Source organism: Sinohyriopsis cumingii, chromosome 13, assembly GCF_028554795.1.
Source record: "Sinohyriopsis cumingii isolate HCF-2022 chromosome 13, ASM2855479v2, whole genome shotgun sequence".
Taxonomy (NCBI): Eukaryota; Metazoa; Mollusca; class Bivalvia; order Unionida; family Unionidae; genus Sinohyriopsis; species Sinohyriopsis cumingii.
The window spans coordinates 61,030,871-61,055,497 of NC_142973.1; the positions used below are offsets into that span (position 1 = coordinate 61,030,871).

The 24,627-nt window shown below is 36.4% G+C and overlaps 1 protein-coding gene across 2 annotated transcripts; it reads left to right on the plus strand.

The window, feature by feature from the left end:
- The first annotated feature begins 1 nt into the window (after nucleotide 1).
- Nucleotides 2–23,296, plus strand: LOC149785680 (dual specificity protein phosphatase 3-like). 2 transcript variants are annotated; one of them, XM_089979517.1, is made up of 4 exons: nucleotides 2–118; nucleotides 3,836–4,086; nucleotides 9,997–10,220; nucleotides 13,220–23,296. In XM_089979517.1, the coding sequence occupies exons 2-4, from the start codon at nucleotides 3,866–3,868 to the stop codon at nucleotides 13,420–13,422; spliced, it is 648 nt and encodes a 215-aa protein (XP_089835643.1). In that variant the 5' UTR covers nucleotides 2–118; nucleotides 3,836–3,865; the 3' UTR covers nucleotides 13,423–23,296. The 2 variants fall into 2 exon arrangements, with proteins under 2 accessions (XP_089835643.1, XP_089835644.1); XM_089979518.1 differs by lacking the exon at nucleotides 2–118 and adding an exon at nucleotides 308–799.
- Nucleotides 23,297–24,627: the final 1,331 nt, after the last annotated feature.

Genomic DNA, 24,627 nt, shown 5'->3' on the forward strand with positions numbered 1-24,627 from the left:
AAAAAGCAGTTCCGGAATCCTCATCTTAAGTATTAAGCGTATACAAATTTTGTCAGTGTTCATTGGCAGACAGAGGATGTTTGTCGGCAGTATACAGTTGTTGCTGACTTTCTTTAATGTACGTTTCCAAACTTGTTCGCATTCTTGTTAATCGTTATATTTCTTCCCGTTTCATCAATCGGAATATTCTCGCCTTTTTCCAGTTTCGAATCTATGTAGAATTAGTTATATTCTGGAGCGATACGAATAGTTCTACTCTACACTTTAGAACACAGGGGTTCGTTAAAAAGAAAATTTGGAGTATCCGTCCTTGAAACAAGGGATGGTGACGTTAGAACCCCCATCCCTTGATTCAAGGACGGATATTCCAAATTTTCTTTGTAGCGAACCCCTGTGATTTAGAAGGCCAATCCCAATGCTGCAAGGATGAAAATTTGGTGTTAAAACGCTAGTACGATAAATCAAGCTCACAACCTGTGATAATACTGATGGAAAACCGTCAGTTAATATAAGCACAGGTTTAGAGGGCAAATTTATCGGATCCATTAATACCATCCTTTGAAATCTACGACGTGGTGTGGGATATGTATCACGCTCCATTCAAACTGCACTTTCAGCGATCTTTTCTCTGCAGTGGCTAATGGGTGAAGGTTTTACCAAAGCAGTTCTTTACGTGCAAAGACGGAGAACAGAGCTGACTATAATACTAATATTCGTACCTCTGCCTCCGTCGACATTGCCGAGTCAACAACATCGTAGCTAAAGACCCGACGTTGCAAGGTTCCACGAAGTCCTACATGTAAGACATAGCACATGTTGATTTTGTTTATGTGCTTGACGCCCACAACATAAATATCAGCGTCAGGACTAGGTTCCACGTTGCCGACGTCAAAATATACTGTGCAGTGAAACGCATCTGAACAGCCTTAAAATTTCTGGATGTTCATACCTTATGTTTGAGCGGATTTCAGTCTGCTATTTGCGGAGGACAGCTATGGATTTTCCTGTTATTTTACTCTTTTGTCTGAAGATAATTGTTAATTTATTTTGCAACCAATGTAATGGATAAAAAAGAATTTCAATAAATTGAAGCAATAATATTTCTGGGAGGGATATTTTTGTCAGAAAAATCTCAACCCCTTCCCCACTGCTGAATAAAATGGTTGTGTCCTAATGTATCCAGAACAGCATCCAATCAACATACCTGTCTATTAATGCACAAATACAATGAATTGCATTTAGATTATCTTGGTTTCAGAACAGCTGCCATGAGGCAGTGACATAGTACAGAACTGGAACATTCATTTGACTTTCTGATTCAAATAACAACATCACTAATGTCAATCAAGTTGAAATCAACCTGGATGTTGCAGGAATACATATCAGTTTGATGGGTTTAGTCAGGTTCCATCTCTCCTCCATCTCTCTTTGTTAAAAGTGTCAGAACCATGTAAAATGACCTGGCCCTCTCCATTATAAAACTTTGCTCAATATTTAGAGTGATAAATATCACTCCCAACTTGGAAATCTTACTCCAACTTGTCAAATGCAGCCTTTCGATTCATGAGAATATCTTGGAGTATGATTTAGAGATGTGTACAGTTTTTGACAGATAGACCTTAATGCTTGATGTTGTGGCAGCCACAAATTTTTGGGGTTGAGGCTGTGAATGTAGTAAATATTCACTCATAAGGCTGCAGTTGTGTGTGAAATGTGCACGTTGACATGATTTACAATAACTGATGTAATTTAATCAAAACAATTAGAAACTAAACTATTTCATTATCTACCAAGGTTTGCTGAGCAGCTCACCGCTGTTATAATGTGCCTACAATTCCTTGCCCAGTTTGTGATCATTTCATTTGGTCATGTCTTTTGCCATTTAATATGACAGGATTTAGTATGAAATGTGTCTTTTAGTACTTAATATCAGAAGACTTAGTATGAAATGTGTCTTTGTTGAATATATCTGACAGTTGAAGTAAACATCCCAAGGATCATCATGATACTGCTACATAAATGCACATGGAGAAGACCAAGTTTACTGAAAACTTGCATTAAAAAAATTACATTGTGAGAAGGTAGTATCAGATAAACTGCAAGTTTGTTGCATCCGTGTGCAGGCAGCTTGATTTGTTGCTAAGGGCATCCAGACTTTGTGTACAAAACATTTAATGTTGAGGAAGAGGGAGAGTTTGAGATCTTTTGGGAAAATCTATGTCTGAACTCACATTTGCTAAAGAAATGTTTTTTCTCTGATCAGCTCCCCAATTCTACCTGTTTGTTCTGTACAATTATTGAAACATTTCCTCATCATCACATGGAGTGAAAATAATTACCTAATCATCTAGACAAGAATTATTCACCAAACATACAGTTTCTTCTCTTTTAGTATATTATCAGTCTAAATGACTACGTATCAAGGAAAACCAAATTGATACCTTCAGATAGTTTAATTTGTAATGTACTATCTATAATTGCTTATAAGTTGACTCAAACTACTGTAAAGCCTGTCATAAGAGACCACCCCTTTTGCCAACTAAAAACGGTCTCTCAAGGCAGTTGGTCTCTCATAACAGGTTTGTACAAAAAGACCAGTTTCCATGGTGCATTTCATATATAACAATTAATTAAATAAAATGTAACAATTATCTCATCCAGAAACACAAAATCATTCCCTCAGACAAAAGTCAATGGCTGAATTCAAAGAAGACATACAGGGATTAACTTTATAAATAGAGTGTGCAACCCGGCTGCACCAACTTGAATAGACAACAGCTTGGTGACTGTGATGTAATCACTGTAACATCATGGAGAAAAGAAACAACAAACATCGCATGCCTTTAATACTATCAATCGAATCCCTCAGATGGTTCTCACTTACTGGTTTAATAGACAAAGACCTTATTTACCCCCAGGCAATACGGATTAACTCTAAAGACAATATATGTGACAACTACCTTAATTTCGGCACTACAGTGGCAAATTCATGCCATGTACATTAACCTGGTTTATGGACTGTACCATCAGGCACTATATACAAACCAGAATCCTTTTTTGTGTGTTATTTTAATGCATGTGTTTGATCAGAACAATATTTACTATTCATGTGATTGTTGTTACAAATGATTACTTAAAGGTCAGTGGTGCCCGTCTCTGTTATCACAATAAGGTTGTTCATAGAGCTGGATGCTTGTACATATCAACAGTAGCTATGACAGTCCTGCTACAACAAGGCTGGGAACCAGGCTAAGTGCTGGAATACTCTACAGGTACTTTAGTCTGGTTTACAATAGAAAATATGAAACAATATAAGCGCACCCACAAAATTTCAGATATCAGTAGCCAGCCTCTTTTTTAAAAATAATAATAGAACATATAAGCGGTCACTGGATTAAAAAAAGGTCAGTGGAGTTTATCCCCATTTTTGCAATGCAGTTGTTCATAGCAGTGTCGCAGTGCATATTTTGCCAAGACATCATGATCGCTGGTCATGTTCAGCATGTGGTCGCACATGACAGCATTTATATAATAAAACCGATCTGTGCATTACGATTTGGTCGGAAATGACAGGTGGTTGCTCATAGCAGTCATATAATGCACCTGCAGATCAAGGTCTATTTTGTTTGTTCTATTACTCCTAACAAACTGCACTGACCCAAATCTGCCAGTGCATTATGTGCTGGCAGATCTGTTTCTGTGTAGTTTGCAGTTGGACACGTCTTATAAGCAAGCACATATGGCAATTAAAGTTTCACTATAAAATTACTTGTTCTCTTTATTGGAAATAAAATCTCTTTTCATTAAATATCTTGTACTTCTTTTTCTTTCTTAGAGATTGAGCAGCCACCATTGAAATGTGGGTATGACAGAGTCTGAGTCAGCGCAAGCCATGGGTGATGATGATCCTGAAGATGAGAGTTCCATGGTCACTGGTCGAGCTAAACCCAGGCTTGATGGTACAGATGATCGACCCTGCACAATAGAGGAACTTTTTGAAATTATTACAGCACCATCTGGTGGCCTGACCATGCTTCCAAATGATGCCTATAATGAACTTTACCCAAATATTTATCTTGGTGAAGAGTAAGTGTAGTATGAACTATGCAGCTGTCCTTTATTATAATGCCCTGTATTATAACAGTATTTTCAACATGACACAGTACATTATAAACCCTATGATAAAAAGAAACATTTTGCTTGAATTAAAATACCACATGTGACAATATGGTTTTATAGAAGCTTAGTATTATATTTAAATTTTTTATATTTTTAATAGAATGCAAGTTTATGCAAGAAATTTTTATCACATTTAAGGGTTTTAAATGCGTTGCCTTTATAGGTTATATTATATACATTTGACAGAATTTTTACATCTTTTCATTTTATATTTTATATTCTTTCTGGTTGTGCTTAGTTATGCAATTATTTGGAAGATATTATCTTCCTTATTTTTGGACAAGCTTACATTTTTGGAGCATAGCCTTTTGTTGGCACTGCATGGCCACTTTCATACTAAGGTACCATAATGCAATATTACATACACTACATACATTTTAATAACTGCAACTGTTTTGGAGTATTTTGTGTGAGTAGTCATTTGAATCTTGCTTCTAACTAGCATGAGCCTTGGTGAACAAAAATTCATCAAGTCATTTGCATAAATTTACCTTCAAATAAGCTTTCAGGTAAGATCCAATTTATGTCATGACCAGACACAAATCATTTTTAATAAATCCTTTGAAAATTGCATAGGTTTAACCAGAAATTTAGTTACTGCTGATAGGATGCACTTGTGTGACATCACATGTTTCATAAATCAGCATATCAAAAAATCTGAAATGGGTCAAAAAACATTATATTGATAATGTTTTGATATATAAAAAAATAATGTTTTCTACTTGCTCTGTGTTTTTTGTGCATCCACTATTCAGAGAGTCTCATTTAGTAGTAAACCCATTTGTTCTGTCTTGCCAGCATACCTGACAACAAGGCTTCATTCTGGCAGTAAAGACTGACATCTTTGTCAGTAGAAACTTTGTGTTTAATTATATTAAATTTTACATAACTTTGTTGCCTGATTGTCACCAGTGTCTGGTGAATGGTCACTGGTCAGTTTATCCTGGTAACTAGTTGCCAGGCACTGGTCAGATTATCCTGGTCATCAGTCAGATTGTACTGGTCATCAGCCATTGGTCATCCCATGCAGGTCACCGATCACTGTTAACCAGTCATCATATAGAAATCCTCTTATTAGGGGCTTCAGACTGAGTTCATGCCCTCCTCCATGTTACTGTTGCATTCCCTGCAGGAATGGGAGTCTGCCTATGGGGTTCTTACTCGGAATGGTGCTCAGATTGGATTCTTCCCCCTCCCCCTTTTCTTATTATCTGTTTGAATCTTTTTAGCATGTGGGGCCCTCCACTGCAAGGGAATTGGTCCTTCAAGCATCCATGGGCTTCTGGACTCCAGAGTAGAGCTGATGCTGTGCCTCATGAACGGCCGTCAGCTCCTCAACAGGTGGCATCAAATTGGAAGACTGGAGGCAGACCATTATTACCATTCAGGAAAGTCTTGTGGTTGTCTTGCCACTGGAATGTCTAGTACCCACCGTGTGGAGTTACAGGCAGAGTGCTCGTATGTCACCTCTGCCTCCAACAGACTTAGTGAGACCTAGCCATTCCCCTGTATGGACACTGATGCTCTGTCTATGCTAATTGATTCCAGCAAGTTTGACTTGGAAGCAGCCCCATTGTTTGTCTTCTATCAGGCTCCTTACCTCCTCCCAGTTGGATGAAGAGGAGGAGATCTGATCCTTTGATAAGTTGGTTAACAAAGTTTAGTAACTGAAACTGTCAGGTATACAGTCCTAGAAGATTCATTCAGGTTCAGAAAAGATCTTGTGTCAACCAGATATGTCATTTCCTCATTTATCCACAATGGAGTAAATCTCTTTAGGCAAGGATATTGCTCAGCAACTTGGTCCATTCCTCCCTTTGCTTGTGACCTATGGTCTCTGCCTTAAGCTGCTGAGTACTTTCCTCTTTGGCTATGAAATCTTCTCAATTGGATGCCGGATCATCTCAAGTGGGTATTTCTGCTGGAACCTGGTTGCTGCTTTCTTTTGGTCAAAAGAATCTAAAGTTATTTAACAGAAAGCTTGGTTTGTTAGTTACCATACATTCTCATGACAGCCTCTTCTCAGCTGCTTCGTTTAGTATGCTATGGAGGCCTCACTGAATTCAGCTTCATTGCAGTGTGTACTGGAAGCTGAGCTAACCTCCAGACATGTACTTTCTGCAATAATAGCTTTATTGATAGAAACGCTTAACATCTGCCATGATGTTGCATGAAACTCCTCCAAAGTCTTAACCATAGTAAAGACCTTCTCAAGGCTGCACCTTTGAAAGCCAAGACTCTCTTCAGAGAACTCATTCCTTCTGTGGTTTCCCAAGATCTGAAGTATCATCAACAGAGATCTTCTGCACCACTTCTGGTCCATCATAATTTGTCAGGAAACATGGTTATTTGAATCTCGCTTAGAAGCCATCTGCAAATCCTTTAAACATCTGCATCCCCTGTCTAATCTGCTTCCTAAATTTAAACCTGCTCCTCTACCATCAGGACCAAGGTGCAGTCACAGAAGACCCCCCCATGGAGAAAATTCTCTAATCTTCCTTCCTTTCCTAAAGAAGGGGGGGGGGCAGCCCTATGGATTCAACCACTCTCCTGCCATGCATCCACATAGGTACTCCTCTAGGCCTCTTTTATGGTCAAGCATCACAGTAGATGGCTGAGTCCTTTCCTTTCCACTGTGAGCGATAGTTACTGGCTCAGTTTCAGGAACAACTCACTCTGTCATGCACCTGCTGTATTTTATCACCAATTCAGTCTGGTGAAATTAGTGGAAGAGGTGTACACCCTTTTACAGAAAAGCAGTTGACAGGGTTCTGAACAATCAATCTCCTGCATTCTGCTCCTAAATATTCCTGGTCACCATGAAAAGTGTGAAATTTTGTCTCATAATTCATTTTCTACCCTTTAGACCGGTATCTTCTGAAGGAATCTTTAAAGATTGAGACCACTTCAATCTCCAACAAGCTTCAGTATGCTTGCTTGTTCAGCCTGGTAGTTCCTTCTCATCACAATACCTCCAGTTTTTCTTAGACAAAGAAGTCTTTCAATTATAGGGTTTTTCAGTTCGGAAGTGCTTCTGCAGCCAGACCTTTTACCCGGGATATGTGAGTAGCAGTGGAATATCTCTGATGACTGGAAATTGTGGTTCTCAGGTACTTCAATTAATGGCTGATTCACATTGTCAAAGTACAGTCCCTCCATCAGGATCTGTTCCATTACTTGTTGATAGTGACTTAGTTGGGTCTTTTATCCAACTTCAAAAATTCATCTCATGTCTTTGTTTACTGGGGATGAATTTCCTCATGACAACACCTTTGTTAAGGTCACACGGGACCAGATAGAAGGAATCCTGATGCTTTTAGAGACTCTACAAGCCCAGACATTGTTCTGTTAACCTCTACTTCTCCCCACAGGGAAACTTGAAAGCTGCTGCTGATATGGTTCCCTTGGGACATTTCCATGTGCACCTTCTACAATTTTTCTCTCTCGCAAAGGGAAATCACACAGGGATTCACTCTCAGCTTTGATTCCTTTAGGATAAGATTTTCATGACATGTATTGATGGATGAATTGGGACAAGTCCCAATGCATGCACCTGATCTACTCTCCTATCTGTTCACTGATGCATCAGACTCCAGTTGGTGTGCTGTCTTAGAACCAGCGGGTCTATCCACCAGGGTCACTGGGCTTGGGACAAATTGTCCCTCCACATCAGCAATCTAGAAATGAAGGCCATATTTCTGTCTGTAAAAGGTTGATGTATTATGGTTGCATCTTACAACACATTTGTATCAGTGAATCTCTGATGTCATGGAGGAACTTATGTCTTTTTTTTGTGCAGAGGTATATAATCTTGCAATGGACAACCTCGGAGAACATCACACTCTGAGTTCACCACATTCTATGCAAGAAGAATGTATCTACATCACTCTCCTATAGAGAGACTCCCTTTTCACAAATGGGGGAAAAGCACTGGTGGACTTATTGCAACCAGTCTGAACAACAGACTTCCCTTTTTCATTCTCCAGTCCCCAGCCAGAGAGCATGGGCAGTGAACATCTTCACATTCCAATGGGATTGTGTTTGTGCATATGCCTTCCCACCATTCTGACTGCTACCCCAAGTTCTACAAAAGTAAAAACTATCAGTTTTTGTCTTGGTCACAACCCTTATATTCTCCACCTGTATCACTTAACTTGCACCCAAATGGAACCTGTCTTAAGTTTTTGTGATCTTGAACAGAAAAAAATTCTATGAACTGTTGAGTGAGGCTTTCTTCCAGAACCTTAAACTCAAGACTGTTTTCAGTCACCTTTATGTCTGTGATAGGATGGAGCAAGTCTCATGCCCTGTCTATTGACACTGGCTGTCTCTGGTTTGATGACAGTTACAAATCCATTTTGCTTCTTGCCAACCAGGATTTTTCACTAAATCAGTTACCTTTACCACTACCTATAGAGATCCTTAGTCTTAGTCGAATGTGTGCTAAGAATGATCAGAATAGTTTTTATGCATTGTTAGGGCACTACATTTCTCTCTCAGTGCCTCCAGAGGGAAAAGGAATGGTTAAAAACGTGGTTTTCTTCCCCGTCAGGGCTTCATTGATATTTCAGCTTCAACCATTTCATGGAGGATTGTTATTACCATCAAAAAAGCTTACCAAAAGTCCCTAACCGATAGACACCTTTCTTTATGAACTAAATGTGCATGAGATTTGAGCCATGCCACTGTTGCTTCATGTGCCTTTTTAATCGTTTTTCTTTAAAGGGTATCATTTGGGCGATTATATACTAACTTCTCCTTCTACTTCTGCTCTTTAATGCCATTTTTCTCTGGGATCCATAGTTGCAGCACAGCTTGTGGCCCAGAGAACACACACATACACATACACATACACACACTGTTGTGTATAATTTGTATTGTGTGTTGGCTTTTGTCCATGGTTATAGATTGTAATAGTCATTTTGTAAACAAGGTATTACAGAATCCATTTTTGTCTATAATTGGAGATTATGTTTTAAGATATTACTTGTAGGTAAACATGTTTACTTGAATCTGATTTTAGAACATTGGCTTTCTCCTTGGAAATTCCTGATCTATCTGATGTTTACCATGTGTTCACTAACATTTTAGTACAAGACCTGATCTTGTTTACTAATTAGAATGTACTGGAAATGAACTTTTGAGCCTCATCCTGGTCCTCTTGTTGTTTCTTATGTTTTTATATTAGGGTTGTTTACCTCAGAATTGCTCCTTCCTAGCATAGACCTCAGAAGTTTGCAGTTTTACAATACATACCAGGAGGTTATGATCATACTATGGGTTTGAATGTAGGAAAAATAAAGCAGACCCTAATTAATGTGTGCATTATGTGACATGGTATATTTGGATCTATGATTCTTGCGAAGAGTGAAGAGACTTTTTTGGACATGCCAGTCATACTTCCTTCAGTTGAATTTCTTCCAGAATAGTGGTAATGCATTTCTTAAAATTGAAAAATGAAAGAATTTCATAATGTTAAGACTTTTCCTAGTGATTTTTTAAAAATTTCGATTTGATTGACTTGCAATGCCAAAAATCTGTAGCTAAATGTCAAATAGATCATTTAAGTTTTTATTGCATTCATATGCCAATGTTTGCTTGCATTTTATATGAGGACATATGAATGAACAAAATTGTATCCCTGATATTACTCAGATTTCAAATCGTAGACTGTTGCTCTGAAAATATCACGTTATATAGAATGGCAACATAGCAAAACATTTATTAGCAAATTGAAATTGAAATTGTTATCTGTCATCACAGAATTTGTTGCTACAAAATAAAGTTGTAATATTATTGTTATGTCATTTTTGTCAGATCAGTTGCATTGGACAGAATTGGCTTGAGGAATCTGGGTATTACACACATCCTCAATTGTGCCCTGGGCAAAGATGACTACCATGTGAATAGTAATCATGTGATGTATCGCCCAGTCAACATTAAATTTATGGGCATAGAAGCAGACGACATGTGTACCTTCAATCTGACACCCTGGTTTAAGAAAGCTGCAGACTTTATTGAGGAAGCTTTGAGCGGAGGCGGTATGTTGACCTTCGTTAATTACCAGTCAAGTAAATGAAACATGCAGGAGACCTAAATACATAAATTTCTCAACCTGAATACCCCTTTAAGCTTCAAAATTATGTCAGTAATTTAAATGTCAAATTGATTTACATACCAAAGATGTAAAAATTTATTATTCAGGCTGTGAATATGTATACTGTACAGATAAAGAGTTATGTGTGGGTAAAAACTGAAAGATATGTTTATGACAGATAGTATTTGAGTTTGTGCATGCACCCAGTTGAGGAACTTTGGGAATATATACCCAAGGCTAGTTTCATTTAGCATACAAAAGATATAAATAGCATTGCATTTCAAAATCTAAGATTTGTTAATGTTCAGCATTCAGTCCAAGCTTGTGAATATATTTATAAAATTTAACAGCATCTTCACTTTATCTCATTAAGATCATTGTACTAACTAAACTGCCATGACAGTTAGATACTTGAAGCTCAAGCAGAATTTCCTTAACTTCCTTATTTAGCTCACTTCTGTTAAGTAGATGAGAGCCATTGTACTGTCCTTGGTATCAGCATCTCACTGCATTATAATCATTCTTCTTAGGTCCCAAGAAACAGTCTGGAGTGGGTTTCATATCACCCATCACCAGGGAACATGTAGATACAATAGTTGTACTTGGTTCAGGGTTTTTTAGTCACTGTATAGATAGTGTATTACCTGAAATCATGAAACTCTTGCTGAGGTTTTGCATCTTGACAGGTACTACACTCTACTCACAAAAGTGGGTCACAGTGACCCATTTTTCATGCTTTAATAACTTTGGTTGCATCATGATTAGTACCACGCCCTTACAACAACAGAAGGTTACTGTGATTTTCTTACGTTTCTGTGTTTAGCTCATTACCAAAAAGATTTCTGGGACCTTGTATTTATGCTGTTATTCCTAAATTCATTGAACTTAGTTTGGTGAGTAGAACATCTTCATGACAAAAGTCGGTCACTGTGACTTGTATTTCACAGTTCACTGACTTTGCTTTAGTTTTGTCATTATTTCTCAAGCTTTGTTCATGCTAAAATCATAAAAGTAAGTGACTGTATGCCTGTATGCCATACCTTTCAAATAAAACAAGGGGCCCCGAGTGGTCTAAAGCGCTTACTGTTACAGATCACTGCCATCTCACCTCTGTCTGCATGGGTTCGAATCTCGGATTCGGCTAATGTGGGTATGTGAGAAAGCTTGCTAGTAGCTTCTCGTGGGTCGGTGGTTCTTTCCGGGGTTTTCCCGGGTTCTTCCTCCACCATTAATACTGGCTGCCATGTATAGCCTATCGTGTGCTGAAAAATGGCGTTCAACCCTACAACAACCAACCAGCCAAAATCCAATAAAACAAAGTCTCTGTGACCAACATTTCTTATTCTACTGGCTTAAGTTAAATTTTTGCATTGACTCATAACCACATTGGATTCTTTTTATATCAGTGTACATTTACTGTACCTGGAATCATGAAATTTTGTGATGGAATGCATCTTGATGTGTATTACATCCTCATTACATAAGTCAGTCACTATGACCCATATTTCATGCTTCACTGACTTGGACTCAATTTTGTGTTTTAACTGTTCATGCATGAATCACTAAACTCGATGGTCATTTCACTGACTTGGTTAAATTTGTATTTTGCTCATAGCCACACAAATTTTTATTATTCTTTATGCATGCTGTCCTTTCATAAATCATGCATCTCAATTAAATACTCCACCATTATTGCAAAAATAGGTCTCTCTGACCAGTGTTACATGCTTTAGTAACTTTGTTGAGAGTTTTAGTTTAGTGTATATTTATTGTGTGCTGATTCTGTTTGAATCTTCAAAAATTGATAATTTGATGCATCTCTGTTGGCATTGCACCCATACAACCAAAGGTCACTGTGGTCTTATGTGTTACCAATATAAATATCTTTTTCAGTTTATGACTACCAGTTCATATATTTTCCATGCTGTAATACATCATAGCATATGCAGAAGTCACTTTATGACCAGTAAGTTGAAAGTAGGAATAGATGTTTATTTATTGATAAGCATTTCATATAATTGACTAGACATTGTATACTGTGATATATTGATTTTTTAATATTAAAGACTGTACATTGTATACTGAGCAGGTTAACATGTATTTTAAATAGGAATGAGTAAAGGAATTTGACGAATGGATGCATGCTGCATGTTTTGCATACAAGACTTTGGCTGTAGTAGCTAATAAAGGAAATTACTAGTGCATTAATTATGATTGTAATACTGGCGGCCATTTCAGGGTTCCTTAAAGCTTGTGACTTTCACACTGTAAAAGCTAGCTTTTGGAGGTGGACAATGTTGATGGGTTATCAAGAAAATTTTAAGAACAATAACTTTTTTAAAAAAGAAAAACAAAATTATTTCTGGCTTTTATCAGCTTGTTATAGTACCCTACTTTGAATTAATATATAAGAAAATTTATTTTATTGTTTTATGTTTTTTATACCTTATCACGGCATGTATATGTATATGTACATGTACAGTATATGGTTTAATAGTATATCAGCTTGATCTGGTTTTATTATCCTGATTCAAAGTTAATTTTTAAAAAAGGAAAGATAAGAAAACAAAACAAACAAATTTATAAGGGGGCTAACAGTTTACTGCCAAGGTCACTTTAGTTTGAATTTATTTTATGCATGATAATTTGTTTACAATCGCTGCTGGAGACTACAAGCTTCGTAGAGGTGAGTTACATAATTGATTGCAGAAACTTTAAATGATTCCTGATTTAATGGCAGACAGTCTTATCAGAAAAGTTTCAGGAATATTCTTCCTATTCAAAACACTAAAGTTGGAAATTATGCTTTTTATTTTATGGCCTACCAACCCTCAGCAGATAAAAGTATTTATGACTTCCAAGTAGTGTTTTACTTTAGATAGGTTTTGTTTACTAACATAGCATTTTACAGTTGACACCACCCAGTCTGCTTTCTCATTTCAGGGAAGGTGATGGTTCACTGCGTTCAGGGTGTCAGTAGATCGGCTGCCATACTCATTGCATATCTCATGCTGAAGCAGAAAATGACAGTTCAGCAAGCAGTGAGATCTGTCCGTGCAAAACGAGAAATCTGCCCAAATGATGGCTTCCTTCAGCAATTGTGTAATCTAAATGAAAAGCTGAAGAAAAAGGGGCATTTTTCTTGATAGGGGAGGGGTAAAATTGCTATAATTCTCAAATTAAAAAAAATATACTAAGTTGATAATTTGGAAAGCAATACGTGTGTGTGATATGGATTTTAATGTAGTTTTTTCAGTTATTTCACTATGATGTCTGCAGTGTGGCAATTTATAGTGATATCTAGCACCGGGGCATCATTGCTGCAGACATATAGCATTATGTCCCACACAATCACATTATCCTGACACCAGGCTGACCAGTCCCAACACTAACCTCTTAAAGCTGAGCACCTAGCAAGGCAAGTGTATGTACCATTTTTTAAAAGTCTGTTATGACTCAGCCAGGGTTCTAACTCACAAACTCCCACATCCAAGGTGGATGCTCTAACCATTAGGCAGACTTATCAACCCTCATGAATTTGGCATGAATTTCATGACTCTCTGCAACAATTCACAAATTCACGCCACATGCAAAAAAATCACAAATTCCCAATTTCTCAATCGGCTTAAATCAGGAATAAAATAACTTTTATCCCATTAAGTGCTAATAGTAAAGATAGCAGTAGTTGTCATTGATTCCAATAATGGTCCTGTATTGCTACAGTTGCTATGTTAGTAGAACTAGATCCAGTTGTTACAGTTTGCCCAGTAGCAAGCATTGTAAAGTATATAGTCTATATTTAAAACAGAAGTTTTACAAATACTCATGCAGGGTTCATATTGAACTCTGAATGATAAATTCATAGACTTTTCCCAAACTTTCAAGGACCACAAACATAGACCTATTTTCGCTAACATTTTGTATACAGGTTATATGAGAAAACAGCGAATGCAAAATACAATATTGTTTAATGATGAAATTCAAACTATAATTAATTTCCTAAAATTGCTTTATAATGATCCAGAAGATAGGTTAACACTCATTGTTATTTCAGAAATATGTAACTTTCTGATGTAAACATGCATCAGATTTAATACAAAGTAAATTAACAGACATCAGCACTTCTTTAAATGCATTATTATAGTTGCTGTTTTTTGTTCTCTTCAATCATTTTGGAAAGAGAAGCCACTGATGTCATCTTTTCCTCTGCTCTTCTTCTAAGAGCATTTGACTCAGTGACAAGCACAGTGAGTCGTTTTAACTCTGCTTCTTCTGCCTTCTGAACAGAGGAAGCATGTAGGCTGGCAATGTCAGCTTCAAGACGCAGCTTTTTGGCTTAAGTTCTTCCACTTCATCCATGGCTAACTCCTGTTTCTTTCCGTTTCTGATTTTCTCCTCATGCTTCTCATCTGCTTTCTTCTTATCCAGATAGGCATGGTACTTATGTCTTGCAGAGGAGGCATATGTCATCATTTCATTGCTAATGATGATTTCCAAAGGTCCATCTGCTTTTCTCATTACGTCAATGATTAGCCTTTGAGCTCTGAGGCTTTCTCTGCTGAGGTTTTCAACAGATACCTGTTTGTTGACAGAAAATCCTCTCTCCACTTTTGCCTGCTCAATGTGACAACAACATTTTCTGGAGAACATTCCAAAGTTCAACATATTCCTTTCTTTTGGAAAGGATGGAATAAAACAATTCATCAAGGCTGTCATCTGTTCTGTTGAAGCATTTCAAGGGATGATTGTCCAATTGGATAACTTCATCGACTAATTTTCCATACTGAGTCAATATTAAATCACATCGGGACTCTACTTCTCTTCCTGCTTCACACATAATTCAGAGGACTCTATGGAGTTTTGCTTCTCACTTTTCCTTATCTGACAATGTACAAAATGCCTTTCATTTACATTTTATCCTTTTTCAGCCATTCCTTGTATTTCTCTTGTTCAAGCAAGATATGATTGAAAGAGCAAAGACCTGGCATTTTTAAACACAAGGTGAAAGAAAACAGAAGATGTAAATCTACTGAACAAATTTTGAATCCTCGAGCGTGTGTTATTTTCACACACTTTCTACACAGAGTGAGCACTTGTTCAGTGTAACCAAAATTCAAATGGCTGAACAGTCTTGTAAAAAAAAAATCATGAATTAGTGTAATGAACATTTTTATTGGCCAAAGCTGATGGACTCGTCCAATCAGATTGAATGATTCATCAAAAGAAAGAAGCCAGGAAAACTGACTACATCTAAATCTAACGACCTTTCGCAATTTTATTTGTGATTATAATAATATTATGAATAATTATAATAATGAGGACTTTGTATAGCACCTAATCTTTAGAAGCTCTAAGCGCATTACATTAGATAACACCTAAAAACATCTAATGATATGATTACAAAAAACAAACACCATGAAATTAGAAAACAAAAAATATGGTGAAAGTAGTTCTGGTGCTGATTTTCTTTGAAGAAGGGTGTAGCCAGCTTGCTTTGATGAAGAGTGCATGTGTTATTGAAGTCGCCGCCAAAGCCAACTTTGGATGGCCAAACAAATTCTCGTTTGTTATTGCAGAGGAAATGAAACTGAATGGGTCATCAATAGAAAGAAAGCGGGACAACTCAGCCATAGTCTGACTACACATCCCCATTTGTTTGTAACCCCCTACCAATTTCAATAACGAAAATGTTTAATGTGATAAAAAGTGCACAGAACTAAATCAGTTGAATCATTGATTTATAATTTATAACCTGACTGTGACCAGAATGGCACTAATACTGGCATCCCCTGCACCTTTCATGGTTAACAGCCTTTCCACACTAACATGGCACCATATTGCATACACCATGGGCTACTTTATTTCCATCAGACAACATAATAACATAGTTCATCCTATTCGGTAACTGCCAGATAATTCCGTAAATTACCATAACATTGAGAGTTTGGAATTATATCCCATTGCACACATCAACATACAATAAAACTGCTTGTTAAATCCTCGTGAAAGGCAAATTTGTTGTTGTCATTCTTTTCCTTTGCTTGATTCATCATTGTAAATATCAGAAGCAGACGACATATGTATTTACATTTGTAGTCGTGCACACATCACTTTAATGAAAATGGACTTGTCCAGAAACTGGAAATAGATCTCGAGCATGTCCATCTATTATATTGAAAACTTCCGTTTATCGTGAAATGTGCAGATGATGGTGTTAGGGCCACCCTACTTACAGGTTAGAAATTATAAATCAGTGAATGAATTGACTAAGTTCCTTGCACTTTTTATCACATTAAAGGTTTCATTATTGAAATCAGTATGGGGGTACAAACAAACGTGTTGGTATAGTCAGACTATACATCCAAATCTAACAACCTTGGACAATTTTATTTGTGAATACAGAAAGAAATTGAAATTTTGGGGTTTATTTCAATTTTCAAAGACTTTTAAAGATCTCAGGGTAATCTGCTTGATTTTCCCAAACTTCGAAGGCCTTGAAAATGCTACCTCATTTTTCCCAAACTCTCAAAGACCTTCAAGGACCATACGAACCATGTCATGAAGAAGACTGGCGCCCAACTGATTTTTTTTTAAAAAATGGCACACGTACATGCTCATTGCAACTGGGGGCCCCGAGTGGTCTAAAGTGCTCTCCGTTACAGATAACTGCCATCTCACCTCTGTCTGTGTGGGTTCGAGTCTCGGGCTCAGCCAATGTGGATATGTGAGAAAGCTTGCCGGTAGCTTCTTGTGGGTTGGTGGTTCTTTCCAGGGTTTTCACGGGTTCTTCCTCCACCATTAATACTGGCCACCATATATATCCTATCTTTGCTGAAAAATGGCATTAAACCCTATAACAACAACAACAACAACTCACTGCAACTGTAATTTTTTTTAAAAACAAACATTAAATGAAGAGAGCTTCTTCGAGTGTAGGAATGTTTGAGATATTGAAAGATTAGCATATATCGTAATTTGCTCGAGTTCATATTTTTCCACACATGCGCCGACACCACTAATCATTACCCGTTAAACATTTCGTCTTCTGGATTAATATCATTTTATAACTGAACTACACTACACTTAAAATGTTTTCACCTCCAAGGAAAAGGATATGTGTTCCACAGAAAGTGAAGCATAGACTGGCATACACCAAAAATTGACCTTTCACACAGTACTATAGTGTACTGTGAATTTTAGAATTGGGAATGTGCACAGGGCCTCGTACCGTTGCTTATAATTTACCTGCCATAGATGTACTATATAATAATATTATTATATAGTTTATTTATGACAGGTAAATTGCAAGTAACAATATGAGCCCCTGTGGGCATGTGACAGAATGATGTGAAAAAGCACACTGCTAGCAAAAAGCATATAGATACACTGTATTTGGAAAATAAAGAGCAACCCCTGCAGATTTCAGCCCTGAGGTACTTTAAGCCACCTACTCAAGTCCTCCAAGCTACCATTGCTGAAGCATTGTTTGTGAGTTTTCTTGTTGAACATAACCTCCCTTTCTAAGTTAGGGATCAACAACAGTGACAGTGAATGAGTATTTCTTATTGTAAGGGAAAATAAGAAACTTTAGTGCCTCCTTTGGTGTTGAAAATTCGCAACAATTTTAGTTACCAAGATCAACCACCAGGCAAGAAACCTGAACTGTTTTGAAACAAAATTTACCATAACCCAATTAAGGAAGTTCAAGTCTGCCACAGAATCATTTGACAAATAGTGTAAAGTTTGCACATGTCAGTAAATTTGGCTGCAAATAATTTTGTACATATAATCAGTGTAACTATAGTACAAGTCGCATGGGTCATGTAGGCGTTCAACACCAATTATTTCAGTAAAGGGTGTCATTTTTTAGAATTTGATTCTACATACCTTTAAGTGGCAAGTATTCACTTCATTTGGATTCGTATACATCCATATTCCTTTGGAAGGTCATAATTTAGACATCCCAGTAGGTGCATACAGCTAAATCAATATTAAAGAACATAGACATTTTTGGACGAAATGAACCTAAGTGTGTGATCTAGTACAATCCGGATTGAATGTTGCACGCTGTGATGTCACAATGAAAGTTACGCATATTGATAAACAAATTCATAATACCCTCGATTGTGACTATTCCACTCGATGCTTTCTTATTTATGAACCAAATTTATTACATGGCCACCATTGTTAAAGACCATAGAGATCGATCATTTTCGTCTGGAAGTTTCTTGATGACAGTTAAAGTACAGATCATTCAAAAACCAGGATTAAATAGACTTTGGTTAAAGACTAGTAGTGTTAGATTTTTAAAAAACAATTTATATTTAATTTAAAACCAGTAAATGTGCATGCATGACCCATGTGACTAGTACTATAATATGTTTTAGTTTTATTTAGGGATTTTCATATAATGCAGTGCTGACCATCAAAGTGGATGGAGTTAGTGTAATGGCATAATTTTTCACTAATTGTTTTCAAAATTCACTAATTTTCATCTCTCTTTTCACTAATTGCATGTCTGGTGGGTTGGCAGTTCTGACTAGGCCTTGGAGTGGTCTGGAAAGCAATGTAATCATAAAATAATACAAGATGTGTCAAGCTAGTTGTTTTACAATTTTAACATGTTTCAATGAAGTGTAAAGGATAAAATAGTTATATTTATTACTTTTAGCAGGCAACCTTGTGGGTGTCACTAATTTTAATTTATTCTGATGAAGATATTGTGTTCTTTATTCTAATCATTTAAATTAAATGTTTTGTAAACATCAGTTGATGTCCCCAAATTAAAACTTTATCTCTACACTTCAGTAATTATGCTTCAATCATTTTATGGTTTTATATGGCAGATTTAGAAAGAGTTGTTACCCTTGTTTTATCATAGAAGTTTCTTTGTTGTTGATAGACTGCATTGAAGAATGCTGTGTCAGAATAACAGGTGTTAGTTATTAACTATTACATCTTTTACAGTATTGATATATCCAGTTAAATACAAATAGAGAAATAATGGAAACATAAATTTGTTGGCTATCAAGTGTCTTTAAAAACCTTAGCTCATAAACAAATTGACGGTTACTAGAAGGGAATCATATTTGATAAGGTTTTTACAGAATTGAAAATTATTGTGTGCAATAATGGAAACTTATTTATATAACTGTTCTAACATCATTATGTAATTGATGTACATACATTATTATATTTCTGAATAATGTTTAAATTCAGGAAAGTCATTTTACATGAATCAGACATCTGTAATTATCCAGCTTCATGGATCATTATTCCCATGTTTTTGACAGTGTTGGGGAATGGCTTATCCAGATGTATGTATGTTTGTATATGCTTAATGTTGTGCATATCCTATACAGCATGGAGGCATTTGGGGATGTAATTGGGTGTGGTGTGTAGATGTACACAAAGCCTAGAGTGGAGTGGTGATGAGTGGAGTGGTGACACTTTTGCATATTTTACAGTAGAGGAGCATTCTAACAAAAAATCATGACATTGCTTCTGGGGTTTTTTTTTGTGTGTTCACATCAGGGTTGTGTATATTCCAGCAAATTAATATGGGGGGAGTTGGATATACTGGAATCAGCCTGCCAATCCATTAATCAGTCTGGGAGTGGGTCCACTGGAATCAGCCTGCTGATCCATTAATCAGTCTGGGAGTGGGTCCACTGGAATCAGCCTGCTGATCCATTAATCAGTCTGGGAGTGAATCCACTTAAATCAGCCTGCCAGTCCATTATTCAGTCTGGGAGTGGGTCCACTGGAATCAACCTGCCAATCCATTAATCAGTCTGGGAGTGGGTCCACTGGAATCAACCTGCCAATCCATTAATCAGTCTGGAAGTGGGTCCACTGTATTCACCCTGCCAATCCATTAATCAGTCTGGGAGTGGGTCCACTGGAATCAGCCTGCCAATCCATTAATCAGTCTGGAAGTGGGTCCACTGGAATCAGTCTGCTGATCCATTGATCAGTCTGGGAGTGTGTCCACTGGAATCAACCTGCCAATCCATTAATCAGTCTGGGAGTGGTACCACTGGAATCAGCCTGTCAATCCATTAATCAATGTCACACTTTGTATTTTTTATTTTGAGGATTTTACCTGCTCTGCCGTCATCTTTGTTTTCTATGCTGTTTTGGGGGATATATAACTTACAAGGTACATTATGACCTGGATAGTGCTGATATGCTGTTAAATACTATAAATGTACACAAACACATTCATGTGCAATTCATTGTTTATATCAGCTTTCATGTACCATTCATCACTCATACCTGTTTAGATAAATCTATGGGATTTGATATTTCATGACTAGATAGATGTACATCACATACAAAATAGGCACACAAGTTCTTTTTGAGTTGCCTCCCATTTTTAAAATAGTGCTTAATGTATTACACTTTCATATGCCATTTATATTTCCAGATCTTTTTGAGATATCTTGGTGAAACTTTGTTTGCCAGTGCATGATGACTAGACTTTGTTTACTACCAACACTGGCTTAATCAGACAAGTTATTTTTGAATTATTTCACTCCATTTTAAAATTATTACTTACCAAATGGTGTGTCATATGCAGTAATGGCCTCAGATAAATACTTTTTGAATTAACTCCTGGACATAAGGGAAAGTGTGCTTATGGCATAATCTTTGTCTGTTATGCATCATCCATTAACAATTTTATTTACAACTTTCTCTCAAAAACTGATGGACTAATTTGAAAATAAATGTACAGGGAGGATTCTGGCATCAAGGGTTTCAGATTTATAACAAAAGTGCAGATCAGCCATCAAATATAGCTGATCTTACTATTTAAAAAAAAATAATGACTCCTTCCAAGTAGACCTGAAATCATTCACCTGGCTGACATGTAAAACTAGATGTCAAAGAAATCTGGATTAGTAGAATGATTTCTTCTCTGCTGTTGATATGCTATGAAAACAATTGTTTTCAGGTTTCTCTATTATTAGTATCTTCTTGTTTGAAAGCACATCAGTATCATTTGTCCAACTCTCAAAGGTCTTTCTGAACCAATTTTGATCAAACCTGGAATATATACTTACCTTACTAAGACCTCAGACAAGAGCCATAATGAGTGAAATTGATGCATATTAAAGAGGTGATCTTGTATCTAATTGACAGGGCTTGTTTACTGTCTGGAAGCCATATTTTTATCCTAATTTTATCATGAATATAAGCTTATATTGTCACGATCTTGGATGAAGAAAAACCACATACTGTACATTCAGGGGATATTCTTGTATCTAATTGGTGGACTGTGTTACCGTTATGGAAGCCAGATTTCTCTGATTTTGATTAAACATGGAATATATGCTGATATCATCATGATGAATTTGATAATCAGCAAGGTCCATGTATATTAATTTAATGATCTTGCATTTTAAATAGGATGCATTAGTATAATACTACATTAATCTCTAAGCAAAATGGTCAGCTCTTAAGCAAGCTAGGTGAGTGAACACTTGACCCATTTGTTTAGATAAGGTTCTTTAAATTTTAATTTTCAATTTTTAGCTTACCTAGCCACAATGCTAAGTGAGCATTTGGCCATGCATCCATTCAGTTGTCTGTCCGTCAACAAAGTTTGCTTGTTGCAAATTTTGAGACCATAATTCTGATCAAATTTCAATCAAACTTGGAATGTGGGTTTTTATCATCAAAATTTCCAATGAATTTGGTAATAAGCAAGATCCATATGTTTTAAGGAGGTGATCCTGCATATGGTGGGTTAATCTTGTTACCACTCAAAATCCATGTTTGATCTGATTTTGATCAAACATGGAGTATATGCATATATCCTTAAGATCCCAGAAGATTAACAAAAAGCAAGATTAATGCATACTATACATAGAGGATCTCAAATGGGTAATGATTTAATACTGAATTTATTAAATGAGTTGAATAATGTCCAGCTTTTGCAAGCCAGCGAGTTTCATAAATTTTATACTAAATCATTACCCATTTGAGATTCACATATAGATTTTATTTCAGTGGAAATTATTTAAAAAGAAAGAAGAATGAATAATTTCGTTCATTCCAACAGACAGTGCACTTTTTGTGTGTTTTGCATAAAATATAGTCCCAAAGTTCAACTAGTAAATGTAGATTCTACTTTTTATAAATTATAAATCAAAGAACAAGAATCCATCTGAGTAAACAGAACATTTTATGATGACAAAAACATTTTTCAAAACAGAATGATCAATGCGATGTGATGTTGATGTGATGTGATGTCTCCTAGTGTATATGTTCATCCTAAAATGTCACTTTCACAACATTTCTTCGTTGTGATTTTCGTGTGAAATAGGATTACTGGATTTTACTGTAATGTATTTGTGACCAGATATTTGCAGTATTTCATTTGGAACAGCAAACTGCACAGAAGATGTAAACAAATTTCTTTTTGAGTCAGATTTGCAACACATCTTTACTGCGTAAATATACTGTGGTTGGATAAAATTCTCTTGGATGGGAAACCAATTTATGTCCAATTCTTCTGTGAACAGAGGTGAGTTTATTTACTTCTGTAAGTTAACATTTAAACCACACTTGTATATAGGGTGGATTCTCTCTGTTACAAATATACTGCCCCCCCCATCCACCCTCTATCAAATGAGAAATACCCTCAGTTTTACTTCCTCTTGTTCTTGTCTTGTAGTTCTCGCCATTTTTCTTATGATGATATTGTTATACACAACATAAAAAAAAACCTGTGGTATTGTCTGTATTCAGACAGCTGAGATAATTTTTCTTCAATTTCCTTTCACCAGTCTATTTTAAAATTGGCTGCCAAAATGTTCATTGAAAACAAAACATTCCAGAAGGCAGGGCTAAAAAAGTTTTCCCATGATCTCAGCCATTCAGTAAAGAGAATACTGCACAATAATTTCATGGTCTTCTTTGGACCAATCAGAATCACATAAAGTGATATGTTCACATGTTGTAATGTCAATATAGGCAAAGTGTACTATGTGATAATAAAGTGGTGATCTTGCATTTATCTTGACTGAACTTGTTACCCCTCTTTAAGCCAAATTTCTGACCTGATTTTGATAAAACCTGAAATTAGGGTTTGCAACATCAAAATCTTGGATGGGTTCAATTATAAACACAATTCATGCATATTAATAGGTAATCTCATATCTGATTGGCTAACCTTGTTACAACATTGGAGATCAGATATCTCATCCAATTTCAATAAAACTTGGAACATGTGCTTACAACATCAGGATCTTTTAGATATATTTGTTAATGAGCAAGATGCACACGTCTTAATGTGGTGATCTTGCATCTGATATGGGAGGGAGAGGGTTACCATTCAAGGGGGCCTAGAGTGGTCTAAAGCGCTCACTGTTACGGATCACTGCCGTCTCATCTCCGTCTGCGAGGGTTTGAGTCTCGGACTTGGCCAATGTGGGTATGTGAGAAAGCTTGCCAGTAGCTTCTTGTGCATTGGTGGTTCTTTCTGGGTTCTTCCTCCACAATTTATACTGGCCGCCATGTATAGCATATCTTGTGCTGAAAAATGCTGTTAAACCCTACAACAACAACAACAACCATTCAAGAGACTGCATTCCTAATATGATTTTAATTAAATGTGGTAAATAATCTTATGCCATCAAGATCATGGATTTGTATGATTATGAATGAAATTAATGCATATTAATGATGTAGCCTTGCATTCGATTGGCTTTTCAACAATCTAAAAACTCTGTTTCTGATCACATTTTGATCAAACTTGCACATCAAATGACTATGAGCAAGATCTATGCATCAATGAGTTAGATTTGCATCTGATTTTCTGAACTTGTTATCATTTTTGAGATTGAATTCAAATCAAATTTTTCTTCACTAAAACTTGTATATCATTTTCCTTAAGTTCAGTAATGAGTGAGATAGTGAATTAGCTGAGCTTTTTACCACTCTTGATCTAGAGACAATTAGGTATGTATAAAGCTAAAAAAAGGTGCCACTATATAAAGGATAAAACTTTACGAATATTTAGCATTGGGAACTGTACACAGCCTTTCTAGCAGTTTTTACAGACTTGCCCAAAGACGGGCACCTTGCAAACATGCATGAGCATGCCCACGATGAATCGGAGCTTGTCCCAGGCATTCAGCAAGTGGATTTGTCTAACCCTGCTAGAAGTGTTGACAACCTCACCTACCGCATTTCATATATTTTTTCATACCCTTTAATTTTTCATACACAATCCAGTGACCAAATAATAATTATTTAAATGTATCATAATTTTTCTTATATATCACTGTATTTTTTTTTAAAAATCCAACAAATTATCAAACACAAAATTCTACTAAGAAGAT

What these genes read in the sequence shown, in the direction of transcription:
- LOC149785680 (XM_089979517.1), top strand. Translation starts at nt 3,866, where the DNA reads ATGACAGAGTCTGAGTCAGCGCAAGCCATGGGTGATGATGATCCTGAA. An exon ending in AATATTTATCTTGGTGAAGA is followed by an intron (nt 4,087 to 9,996) that starts GTAAGTGTAGTA and finishes CATTTTTGTCAG; the next exon opens with ATCAGTTGCATTGGACAGAA. An exon ending in GGAAGCTTTGAGCGGAGGCG is followed by an intron (nt 10,221 to 13,219) that starts GTATGTTGACCT and finishes TTCTCATTTCAG; the next exon opens with GGAAGGTGATGGTTCACTGC.